At 40.8% G+C, this 13505-nt stretch overlaps 1 protein-coding gene across 3 annotated transcripts in view; it reads right to left on the reverse strand.

The window, feature by feature from the left end:
• The window catches only part of LOC111159420 (importin 7), a 57356-nt gene extending 44252 nt beyond the window's left edge, over positions 1–13104 (reverse strand). For 2 of the 3 annotated variants that reach the window (XR_002641415.1, XM_022521869.1), the window contains exon 1: positions 12843–13104. Coding sequence is in view for 2 of the 3 variants with exons in the window: in XM_022521869.1 (XP_022377577.1) it covers positions 12843–12926 (84 nt within the window). In the remaining variant the exon portion in view is untranslated. The remainder of the gene's footprint in view (positions 1–12842) is intronic. The other variant, XM_022521871.1, reaches the window with a different exon arrangement.
• Between the last annotated feature and the right edge of the window lie 401 nt (positions 13105–13505).

The following is a 13505-nucleotide window of genomic DNA, read 5'->3' on the forward strand; positions in this document are numbered from 1 at the left end:
TGATCTCAGGGTCGTGGGATCGAGCCCCGCATCGGGCTCTCTGCTCAATGGGGAGCCTACTTCCTCCTCTCTCTCTGCCTACTTGTGATCTCTGTCTGTCAAATAAATAAATAAAATCTTTAAACAAACAAACAAACAAAAAAAAAAAAAACAGGGGAACCTGGGTGGCTCAGTGGGTTAAAGCCTCTGCCTTTGGCTCAGGTCATGATCCCAGGGTCCTGGGATCAAGCCCCGCATCGGGTTCTCTGCTCAGCAGGGAGCCTGCTTCCCCCCCACCCCCACTACTTGCCTCTCTGCCTACTTGTGACCTCTGTCAAATAAATAAATAAAATCTTAAAAAAAAAAATCCCTCTCTCTCTCCATATATTTATTTATTCATTTTAGTTTCAACGGTAAGTATTTTTATCATCTTAGTGGAAAAAAAACCCAAGCTTGATACCAAAGACTGAAGACCATAAAATAGTTTTTGTCTCAAGTAGATAAAAAAAGTAAGAATTATAGATGTTCCACCCCCCATCAATATAAATAGTGTTTAAAAAAAAAAAAAGAAAATATCTGCAACATCTGAGGAAGAGTTAAAATCACTCCAAAACAAAAATTAGCAAATATAGGGGTGCCTGGGTGGTTCAGTGGGTTAAGCCTCTGCCTTGGGCTCGGGTCATGATCTCAGGCTCCTGGGTTCGAGCCCCACATAGGGCTCTCTGCTCAGCAGGGAGCCTGCTTCCCTCTCTCTCTGCCTGCCTCTCTGCCTATTTGTGATCCCTCTCTCTCTGTCAAATAAATAAAATCTTAAAAAAAATATTAGCAAACATATGCAGGCAAATTACGAAAGAATCAGTACAAGCAGACAGTCCTACCTGAAAACAATGTATGCAATACATGAAAGTACTAGTGAGGATGTGAAAAATATCGAACTCATACACAGTGCTGGTAGATGCATAAAACAGTACAACCTTATTGGAAAACTGGCATTTTGAAACATGCACTTACCTTATAACCTAGCAATCTCACTTATACATATCCAAGAAAAGTGCTTGTGTCCACAATACTTGTCCACTGACAAGTGAATGCAAAAACAAACTGTAGTAGAAGTCATACAATGAAATATTATACAATAACTTAAAAAAAAAGTTTACCTATGGAATCAAGTAATATGGATCTCAAAAAACATGTTAAGAAGCTAGACTACTTGGTTACATACCAGGTGATCCTATTTATATGAAGTTCAAAGACAGGCAAATCTAGTCTTATAGTTAACAGAAGTCAGAACAACAGAAGTCAGAATAATGGCAACCTGAAGGAGGAAAGGTATTAAATGGGAAGTGTCTCAAAGGAACATTCTAAGCCAATAGAGATGTTATATAAATTTTGATTTGGGGCGCCTAGGGGGCTCAGTCAGTTAAGCATCTGCCTTTGGCTTAGGTCACGATCCCAGGGTTCTGGGACTGAGTCCCACATTGGGCTCCCTGTTCAGCAGGGACTCTGCTTCTCCCTCTGCCCCTACCCCAGCTTATGCACCCAGGCTCTCATGCTCTCTTGCAAATAAATACCTGAGATATAAATAAATTATTTATTTGACAGAGAGCAGGAGAGAGAGAACATAAGCAGGAAGTGGCAGGCAGAGGGAGAAGCAGGCTCCCTGCTGAGCAAGGACCCGAACTAGGGCTTGAACTTAACAGGTGCCCCAATAAAATCCTAAAGAACAGCAACAACCACCACCACCACTGAACTGGATACATTAAGGGTTGAATTCAGTAAGTTATTAAAAAAAAAAAAAAAAATCAACAAAACCGAACTATGAAAATAAGTACTGATTTTACTACTCTTCAAAGTCATCTGCCTTCAAAAATACACAAGTACAAATCTAAAAAGTCCAACTGAGGAAAAGTTATTTTCAGACAGCTGAGCTGGGCCAAGGGGTAAGAAAGAATGTTTCTGACAGCAGAAATCACAGAAGCAAATTCAACCTGGCGCATCTATCTACTTGACCCATACAAATTTCCATCTAGCTGGAATCCCTAATGCCTTCTATTCTCCCAAAGTAACAAATGGACATAAAGTAATAATATCAGACATGAGATTCTTAAAATTCTGAGGGAAAGTAGGTTAGCAATCACCTAGGCCTGGGATATAAGATTAAACTGGAAGGAAGGATTAGTGCGCCTGGATGCCTCTGTCAGTGAAGTGTCTGCCTTTAGCTCAGGTCAAGATCCCAGGGTCCTAGGATCAAGCCCTGAGTTGGACTCCCTGTTCAGTGGGGAGCCTGTTTTTCCCTCTCCCTCTGCCACCCCCCGCCCCCCCGCTCGTGCTCTCACTCTCACTCTATCTCAAATAAATAAAATCTTAAAATAAATAAATAAATAAATAAATAAATTGGAAGGAGGGATCTTACTGGGATAATGAAAACATTCCAAAATTAGATTGTGGGGACGCATGGGTGGCTCAGTTGGTCTGCCTTCAGCTCAGGTCATGACCCCAGGTTCCTGGGATTGTGTCCTGCACCCAGCTTCTTGCTCAGCAGGGAACGTGCCCTATCCCTCTGCCTGGTGAGGCACCCAGGCATCCCAAACTATGGGTTATATTAAAGAGATTATTAAGAGGAGCGCCTAGGTGGCTCAGTAGGTTAAGCTTCTGCCTTCCGCTCGGTCATGATCTCAGGGTCCTGGGATCGGGCCCAGCATTGGGCTCTCTACTCAGCAGGGAGCCTGCTTCCCCCCTCTCTCTGCCTGCTGCTCTGCATACTTGTAATCTCTCTCTCTCTGTCAAATAAATAAATAAAAATCTTAAAAAAAAAAGATTATTAAGAGAATGAAAGACAACAATGAAAGACAAAAATAGGTAAATTGTGACCACATCACAATCTAGTAACTGGTACTTTTTTTTGAAATTTTTACACAGCTGCACCTGGGTGGCTCAGTCGGTTAAGTGTCTGCCTTCAGCTCAGGTCAAGATCCCAGGGTGCTGGGATCCCATCCCGCATCAGACTCCCTGCTAGGTGGTTTAACTGTGCTTCTCTCTCTCCCTCTGCCACTCCCCACTGCTTGTGGTCTCTCGCTCCAGCTCTCTCAAATAAATAAATAATCTTTAAAAAAATTTTTTGCACAATCAGTTAAGGAAGATAAGGTCTTTTTAAAAAATTTCTATTTATTTGTTTAATTGACAGAGAGACAGTGAGAGAAGAAATACAAGCAGGGTGAGTGGAAGAGGGAGAAGCAGGCTTCCCCCTAAGCAGGAAGCTCGATGTGGGGCTTGATCCCAGGACCCTGGAATCATGACCAAGCCAAAGGCAGATGCTTAAGGACTGAGCTACACAGGCATCCTGGAAGATAAAGTCTTAAAGCAGTATCAAGGATGTAATTCTGGGTGTATGACTATAAAACATGACAGGTAGAAAGCTATTACCACATAGTAATAGGCCTGAAAAACTACTCCCTGGGCAGCCTTTCCCCACTCCCCAAAATATGTCTAACTTTACAAAAGAAAAAGATGAAAAATACACATACATAAACAAATTTCCCCTAACCCTACTATGCCTTTAACCTATAGTCTTATTCCCATTCCCTTTCCAGCATTCTAACACTGTATTCAGAAAATTGCTTTCTCCATGGTCACCAATATTTTAAAAGCTTTCCCTCCAAAGTCTTCATTCTGCTTTAACCCCCCCTCATTTGGAAATATCAATAACCCTTTCTTTTTCTAATAGCTTTTTACTTATTACATAAGTAATTCATGTTTACTAGTCGAAAAATCTATGAAATTCATTTAAGTAAAAAGAAAACTAAATTACCCACAACCAACCTTCTTACTTAAAATTCCTTTTTTTGTTTCCTACTTTTTAAAAAATACTTTATTTACTTGACAGCGAGAGCAAAAGCACATATGCAGGGGGAGCAGCAGAGGGAGAGGGAAAAGCAGGCTACCCGCTAAGCAGGGAGTCTTTTGTGGGGCTTGATCCCAGGACCCTGGGATCATGACCTGAGCTGAAGGCAGTTGCTTAATGAACTGAGCCACCCAGGCGCCCTTCTTCCTCTTACTTTTATGCACAATTCTCCTTTTTCCTGCTTCTCCAAGTTCCAAAAATGGGCATGGCCAACAGTGAAGCCCTCCAGTCCATCCTACACCTCTAGATCATACTCCCTTCCTCTTAATTTACTGAGAAAAATAACTTTTTCATTGTTGATTTCCCTCCTAACCTTCAATTCCATATTCCCTATTGCCTGCTATACATTTTCTGTCTGATGTTTACCAGCTCCTCAAATCCGACTTAATACTCAAGTCATGTTTTTCTCCAATGTTTCCCCTCTGGACCCACATTTTTCAATGTAATTACCTAATGTCAGTATCTTTTATAGCTACTCTTTAAGAAGTAACTTTTTAATATTTCTCTCCATTGGAATGCAACCGAAGAGAGCTTCAATTACTACTGTACTTTACACTATTTATAAGGAAAAACAGAGGCATAAGGGCACTGTGACATCAAAGTACATCAATGAATATAACCAGATAATTCAAGAGCAAAGTGATTTCTAACTTTTCTGTTGTACTAAGGAATTTGACAAAGACAGGGGCGCCTTCGTGGGGCAGTTGGTTAAGCATCTGCCTCTTGGTTTCAGCTCAGATGGTGATCTCAGTGTGATTATTGAGCTGACAAAGTCTGCTTAAGATTCTCCTTCTGTCTCCCCCAACCTCTAGTGTGCTGCCTCTCTCAAATAAATAAATCTTAAAAAAAAAAATAAAAATAATATGACAAAGACAATACTATCCCAATTTTATCTACATAAAATATTAGGCATAGTGAGGTTAAATCATCACAGTGGTAGAATCAGGGCCAGGCTTGAGGCTTTTCATTATGTCTTCCAGCTTTTCATTAAATAGTGGTAATACTTAAATGTTTTCAACCAAGGAGTTTAAAATAACTTTTTTTTTTTTTAAAGATTTTATTTATTTATTTGACAGACAGAGATCACAAGTAGGCAGAGAGGCAGGCAGAGGAGAGAGGAAGGGAAGCAGGCTCCCTGCTGAGCAGAGAGCCCGATGTGGGGCTCGATCCCAGGACCCGGAGACATGACCCGAGCCGAAGGCAGAGGCTTAACCCACTGAGCCACCCAGGCGCCCCTAAAATAACTTCTTAATTACAAATTACTTTAGTTAAAAAAAAAACAGGGATGCCTGGGTGGCTCAGTCAGTTAAGCCACTGCCTTTGGCTTGGGTTATGATCCCGGGGTTCTGGGATTGAGTCCCATCAGGCTCCTTGCTCAGTGGGGAGCCTGCTTCTCTCTCTGCCTCTGCCTGCCATGCCTGCTTGTGCACTCCCTCGCTCTCTCTGACAAATAAATAAATAAATAAATAAATATAATCTTTAAAAAACAAAAACAAAAGCAAATTACTTTAGTAACCAAAAGAAAAAACACACTTTAAATCAAACTCATCACTAATGTGCCACTGACAGAAGCAAACAATAAGTAAAATAGTATATACATCTACTGTATCTGAAAAAGAAATTTTCTTATAAATATATTAATACGGTGATTATCTTTCTTTCAGATCTTTCACATGCTATGTCACTGAATAACTTCTGTGTAACAGCCAAAGTATCCAGGGACTTTCCCTCTCCCAAGTTCAAAACAGTATCTACTTAGGGATATTCTTAATTAAGGAATGTTAAATATACATTATATTCTCATAAATATTTTGCTGAATTTCTAGACATGCCAAATTGTACTATTAAAATGCCATCATTTTGCACTTCTCCAGACCTAACATTTTTATTAACTGAACATTTCATAGGTCCTTTAATAAAAGAAAAATCAACTTTATCACTTATAAGTAAATGTATCACTTACAGTAGTAATTGTAATCATCTGTGAAAATCCTAGAAGTGACTTAGGTAGTTTATGAATTTAAAAGGTAAATGCAAAGTATCAAGAAACTTAGCAAAGCTAAGACCACTTACTTTGTCATATAAAGCATGTGAGCAGCTTTTCTACCTACATAACCATTTTATAGCACATTAAGCTTAGGAACTGAAGGTTTAAAAGGCTCCTAGGTAAGCCTCCTAATTCTACTTAGAGCATTTTTCTTGCTGCAAGTGTAAGAGGGGAAGGAATACTGATGCTGAGATCAAAGCTGCCTTAAGCAAAGTCAAATTTAAGAATCTCCTCATCTAAAACTTACACACAGCTCTATTATAAGTCCCAACCACATGCATTTGTGAAGGCTGTGTTGACTATGAAACTCCAGAAAGGCAGGAAATCATGAATACTTTCTATTAACCACTTAGCTCAGTGCCTATCATAAAGACATTTGCTATTAAATAAACCAAGGGGACCTGGGTGGTATAGTCGGTGAAGTGCCCTGACTCTTGGTTTCAGATCAGGTCCTGATCTCAGGGTCATTAGATTGAACCCTGTGTCAGGCTCTGCACTGAGCACCAGTTGGCTTAAGATTCTCTCTCCTTCTCTCTCTGCCCTCTCTCTGCCTCCCTCTCTGAAATTTAAAAAAAAAAAAAAAAAAAAAAAAAAAAAAAAAAAAAAAAAAAGAGGGTTGGGGGAGAGCACCAGGGTGGCTTAGTCATTTAGGGTCTGTCTTTGGCTCAGGTCATGATCCCAAGATTCTGGGATTGAGCCCCACGTAAGGCTCCCTGCTCAGCGGGAAAACCTGCTTCTCCCTCTCCCATTCCCACTGCTTGTGTTCCCTCTGGCTGTGTCTCTCTCTGTCAAATAAATAAATAAAATCTTTAAAAATAAATAAATTAATCAAATTTAATTAAGTTTTTTAAAAAAAGAAGAACCAGATTGGGAACTGTTATTCAGAATAAATATTTCAAAAAAATTTTTCCTGACATTATATTTTTTAAAAATATCTTATTTGCGAGTAAGAGAGAGCGAGAGCACACACAAATGAGGGTAGAGGGGCCGGAGGAGAGAAGAAGCCGACTCCCCGCTAAGCAGGGAGCCTGAGGGATGGCTCCATCCCAGGGTCCTTGGTTCATGACTTGAGTGGTAGGCAGACGCCTAACTGACTGAGCCACCCAGGCCCCTCTCCTGACATTACATTTAAAACGTCAGTTCAAATATAAACTTGTTGAGAAAGAGGACTCTGTCTTGTATGCAGTATCAGATCCCCGGCATAAAGACAGAATCTGCCACATGATAGGCAAATATTTTAAAAATATTTGAAAATAATCAGAAACGGGGCGCCTGGGTGGCTCAGTGGTTAAGCCTCTGCCTGTGGCTCGGGTCGTGATCTCAGGGTCCTGGGATCAAGCCCCACATCGGGCTCTCTGCTCGGCGGGAAGCCTGCTTCCCCCACCCCCCCGCCTGCCTCTCTGACCACTTGTAATCTCTGTAAAATAAATAAATAAAATATTAAAAAAAAAAAAAAGAAAATAATCAGAAACAATTAGTTATTAGTGTCCATTCTCAGTTAATTAAAAAAAATCTTCATCTACTGATTTTATTCCTATTAGAGATAAGTTCAAAGTCCATGAACTTTTAGAGTAGAAAAGAGAGCAATCATCTAGTTCAAATAAAAATAGTTAAAATTTAAGGAACACATAAAACTAGGTGTTAAAAAGGTATGAACTTTCAGCTTACAAGTATCACAGAAGGTCAGAGTAGGAAAAGATAGCATTTAAGATGGGATTAATGAGGGGCGGGCAGCTGGGTGGCTCAGTGGGTTAAAGCCTCTGCCTTCAGCTCGGGTCATGATCTCAGGGTCCTGGGATAGAGCCCCACATCGGGCTCTCTGCTAGGCGGGGAGCCTGCTTCCCTCTCTCTCTCTGCCTGCCTCTCTGCCTACTTGTGATCTCTGTCAAATAAATAAAATCTTAAAAAAAAAAAAAAAAAAAAGATGGGATTAATGAGATTTGTGAATAGGAAACCCCCCCTTTTTTTTAGATTTTATTTATTTGACAGAGAGAGAGAGAGGGAACACAAGCAGGGGGAATGGGAGAGGGAAAAGCTGGCTTCCCACAGAGCAGGGAGCCCAATGCGGGACTCGATCCCGGGATCCTGACCTGAGCCGAAGGCAGATACTTAACCGCTGAGCCACCCAGGTCCCCCTGAATAGGAAAACTTTTAGTTTTAGGTGCTAAGAGCTTAACAGGAGGGGTGGGCAGCAGAAGCAAAGGTTTGTATAGAAGGTTTCCACTGAGAACACGGGTAGTGAAAGCAGGAAGAATGAAGAGACTATGTCTGTTATAATAATCTCCCAAAATCTTCAGAGATGTCTTAACTTCATCTTAGAAAGAAACAAGTATTTCTGAGTGAGAGTAGGAAGTAGCAGTCTCTGGAAACATAATAAACAATTAATGTTGAATAAATGAATACCAAATGCCATAGATTTCAGATTTCCTTAAAAAAAAAAAAAAAACAAACAAACAAAAAACTTTTTTTTGAAGATTTTATTTATTTAAGGAAGATAGTGACCAAGAGAAAGAGCACAAGCGGGGGCAGGAGCAGAGGGAAAGGGAGAAACAGATTCTCTTGCTGAGCAGAGAGCCACATGTGGGGTTCAATCCCAGAACCCTGCCTTAAGCAGTCAGGATTCTGGGATCATGACACAAGCCCAAGGCAGACACTTAACTAAGCCACCCAGGCGCCCCAAAAACCAAATTTTTAAAACTGTACTTCAAGATATACAGAAGTCAATTAATCTCAAAGTATATAATTTAAGTGACAAATGAGATTCCTGTACACAACTCTAAAGACTGAAAGACATTTCTAATATTATACAAGTTCTTACTTCTCTTTGCATACAACAAATATTTACTGAGAGTCCATAGTGTGCCAGGCATTGTGCTTATAATTCTGCCAATTTTCAAGTTACAATAAGCTACTTACTAATGATCTCACTGTTTAAATAAGCACTTATGTTCTTTCTCCATTAGTGCTGATTGTTTTCCACAGAAATATACAACTACTACAGTTAGACTGAGATAGGAAATAAAATGTATGGCATGGTAGATGGGTTAATCAATGGGCACTTACGCGTGATTCAAATAATCTGGAGAGAACTTAGTAGGTGCCAAATACTTTGCTGAATTTTTTACATGCATCTCACTTAACCTACATGACACTATGACACATATACTATTACTATTTTTATTTTGTACATAAGGAAAATGATGCTTAGAAGTTAAATAACTTTCCTAACATCCCCCAGCTAGTACAGAATGCTTCATAGTTTAAAAAAAAAAGAAAAATCAAATAACGAAGCGTTTTTCAATTTTATTTCCAAGAAAGCTTGTACTTCTTATTGGTTTTCTCCAGTGTTTGAGGCAAAGCTTATTACATGAAGATATTTCAAATTGGGAAATGACAACGCGATCAAAAAATGTTAACAGCATTAGGGAAAAAAAGGATCAAAATTCGTGCTATGCTACAGAGTAGTAAGTCAGTGGGGAATATTAAAATTCAGCTTTTTTAAAAAAAGATTTTATTTCTTAAGAAGAGGCAAAGTAGGAGGAGCAGCAGGCAGAGTGAGAGGGAGAAGCAGGCTCCTCCCTGCTGAGCAGGGAGCCCAATTCAAGGCTGGATCCAGGACCCTGGGACCATGACTGGAACTGAAGGCAGACACTCAACGGAATGAGCCACCCAGGTGCCCTAATACTAAAATTTATCTAAAAAATATCTGCCAAAAAGAGAGTTCTTACTGTGGTCTCCAGCAGTCTAATAGAACTTTCTTAATTTTATCTATATGTAATATTAAAAAATATATAAATAATCTAAAAATCCTTGATTTGGGAGGTGGTATAACAGCACTAAAGCCTATATTATTATCTGCTATAATTAAGTAAGGCTTAATACTGACAAATCAAAGAATTACAGTAACAAGACAAAAATTCCTCATCTCTTAAAACTCTAAAATTATACTAGTGAGAATAAAATATGTATGATAAACTAGTGCTACAGAGAAAAATAAATGAAGAGAGATGTAGAGTGTCTAGCGTGTTGTAGTCAGGGGAACTCCTCAGTGATATGAAGGAAGTTAAATGATGATAGATCAAGTCTGGGAGATCACTGACTAAAAGCGGATCCAAACAGATGGAACAGTTAAGTGCAATCACTGTGAGGCAAGAGCAGAGCACTTTGTTTTTAACTATCTGCACTAGAATACTTTGATAACATTTATAATTTTTACAGCTAGTGATTACTTCACTTAGCTGAAGAGATTTACTCAAATTCAGTAATCTTTTTCTTTTAACTAAGTTAACCAAAATATAATTTCAATCGAATAAAAACAGTATGGAATGATTGCTTCATCCTGTCTTATACAAAGCGAGAAGAGCCTGAAGGAAATAAAAATGTTACTTCCTCATTCTTACTTCAGTCAAGCTTCTTCAACACTTATCTGGGATCTATTTCTTAAATCAAGGTTCTGCCACAAAATAAGTCAAAGCAAGTTAAGTGTTCAAATGGAAGCACTTCATTAAAACAGAATGAGGACTAGAGCTGAGGATATTCTAATTAAAAGAAAAGTTACCGGGGCGCCTGGGTGGCTCAGTGGGTTAAAGCCTTCGGCTCAGGTCGTGATCCCAGGGTCCTGGGATTGAGCCCCGCATCGGGCTGTCTGCTCTGCAGGGAGCCTGCTTCCCTTCCTCTCTCTCTGCCTGCCTCTCTGCCTACTTGTGATCTGTCTGTCAAATAAATAAATAAATTAAAAAAAAAAATAAAAGTTACCTTAGGAAAATTACTAATTACTAATAAGTTAAGGTGGAATAATTGAAAGAAATTTGCAAAATGTAAACAGCTAACAATCACAGAAATACAGGCTAGACCACAAAATTTTCTTTGACAGAAAAGCAGTGTTCACTATTCCAGAGTATTCCAAAACCCTAACAGAAGCTTAAGAGTTAAGCAAAAAAATGCTATGAATACTATTTTGATTATTCATCTTCTAAAGATCAGCTTGTTAAGTATTTATTCCAGGTCTCAATTACAAGATATCAGTGCATATAACTAGACATTCAATACCTGCTTGAGGAATGAATGAATTTCAGATTTTTCTACAAGGGAACCAACTCTTTTTTCAAATAATTTTTAAAATTATTACACACAGCATGTTTAGTCAGAATAATAAAATCATGGTAGAAATCACTGTAACTAAACTTTTAGGGTGCCTTAACTTACATCTATAAATACTTCATGAACAAAATAATGTTCATCTTAACCTGTATCACAAATCAAAATAAAAAGTGATCCATAACTCCCTCCATATTTTCATAATGGTTCAAAAGAGCAATTTGTTTCAGCACATTATTTTATATAAAAGAAATCTAAACTCCTCCCAAGGTGACTTTGAGCCTAAAAAATTGAGTATGGGGGGTGAGGCCTGGGGCCTGGCTGGCTCAGTGGGTGGAGCATGGGACTCACCAACCTGGAGTTGTAAGTTGGAGCCCCATGTTGGGTGCAGGTTACTTAATCATAAAATCTTTAAAAAAATTTTTTGAATTATCACTCTTGGTTGAGCTAATGACAGTCACATTTATGTATATATAAGACTTAACTTTTTATTTTAAAACAACTTTACACTTAATTTGTCTAAACTCTGTGGGTAGTCTTAAAATATAAGTTCCTTGAGGGCAGAGATCTCTAAAAAGAGCACTGTACATTTCAGATGTCCAATTAGGAATAACTCCTGTGGCTTCTGTAAAGTCAATACAAATAATGTTTTTAAGTGAGTTTCCTACTAGATAAGAGGAGCATTAAAATAACTGAATTTCTACCTTAAAGAGGGGCTTCTTTCTCCATTTAAAAATAAATGTACACTGAACTTCACTAAAGCTTGCAGACTCAGTGGGATACCAAAAGACAATTATTAACTGGCATAGGAAATTACAGGGGTCCTTTTAAGATGCCTTTAAAATACTCATTGAAATATAAAAAGTTGCAGAAATTTAGAAACAAACAATGAAACTGAAGATAGTACAATAATATACCCCACATATTACGGCTGTTTTCCAAAGGGTGGTCCCCCGAAAATAAAGGGGGAAAAGGGAACCAATCCTCCGCAAGCTGATAAGGAGCTTGGCACGTTTCAAGTCACCCTGCTTTACACTGTCTCACTTTGACCGTAACAGCAACCCTGTGGCCTAATTTTATGAATGGGAGAAATTCAGCATCAAGAGGTTAAGTGACTTGTCCAAGGTCAGTCAAGAAAATTAGTGGTTCAGCTCTACCTAGAAGGGTGCACTTCACCTGACACTTTCTACTACATCGCCCTGCCTCCCCGACTGAGGCATTAGCAGAGTAGAACAGTGAATCAGACTGATATAGGTAGCCCGCACTACCCTAGCCCTGCCCAAGAGGCGGGGGCTTGCCTCTCAAAGCTTTCCCTGGCCGCTCAGTCGCAGAGAAGAAAGTTGTGCAGATCACGGATCAGCCCACTGAAGTGACAAGCTGACAGGCGAAACCCCCAAAGGACCGGCTCTGCGTTCCCAGGAGCCCCTCCGACCCCAGCGCCAGCGAGACTGCTCCCGGAAATGTCTGAAAAACCTCCCAATGAGTTTCGCCCCCTCCTGGGCGCGAGGAACGAGCTGGGAATGAGCCAGAGGGCGGCCGGCCACCCAAGCCAGCCATGTGTCCAGCCCGTCACGCCCGCCTCGCCTCAGCCGGCTCCTCATGCCTTGACCGCAGCCAGAGGCCCAGCTCAGGATCCGACGCAAAGGCTGCCTTAGCCGCCACCACCACCGCAGCAGCCTGAGGCGCCCTGGCGTGGCACTCGCAGTCAGGTCCCCGCCCCACCCCTCCAGTTGGGCCCCTCAGCGACGCCGTCCGCGCCTCTGGCCAGGCCCAGAGGGCTCGGCCTGCCACAGTCAGCCGCCCGCCCGGCGTCCTTACTTCATTGAGCTGGCGCTCCGCGGCCTCACGCAGGGCTGGGTCCATGGTGCCCCTCAGGGCCTCGATAATGGTGTTGGGGTCCATCGCAGCGCGGACTCGTTCAAACCCGGGGCTCGGGTGCTACTGGGCCAGGAATAGCGCCGCTCACTGCGCACATGGACCCGCCGCGCTCCGCAGCGGCAACCGGCGCGAAAGGAAAGAGAAGCGCCAAGGCCCCGGATAGAACCTCTTCGCCTCGGCGTGGAGGCGGGAGATGCTCCAGCCACTTCCTGTCGGCGCGCGCGCGGGGCACCTTGGGAGATGTAGTCCACGAGAGCTTTACGCAGCCCACGTGGCCCTGAACTGTCTCTCCTACAGACCAGTCTTGTTTTTCAAAAAGGAAAAATGTTCAAACTGCAAGAAAAAAATTAAAGCCCTCTGGCTCATTCCCAGCTCGCAAAAAATTTCCCAGAATAATATACCTATAGTGACCGTGAAGTGAATCTGATGCAATGTATGATGCGATCCATTGCTAGTAGCTTTGTAATTGAAGGTAATCTTCTGGAAAGCAGTTGAGATGTATTTATAAATGCCATAAAAATGCTCATAATCTTTGCCCCAAGAATTACCATTCATGAGACTTTATCCTAAGAAAATAACACAAAAGATTAAATGAGATTTATG

This window comes from Enhydra lutris, unplaced genomic scaffold, assembly GCF_002288905.1.
Source record: "Enhydra lutris kenyoni isolate GAN:26980312 unplaced genomic scaffold, ASM228890v2 scaffoldscaffold68, whole genome shotgun sequence".
In the NCBI taxonomy this organism is placed as follows: domain Eukaryota; kingdom Metazoa; phylum Chordata; class Mammalia; order Carnivora; family Mustelidae; genus Enhydra; species Enhydra lutris.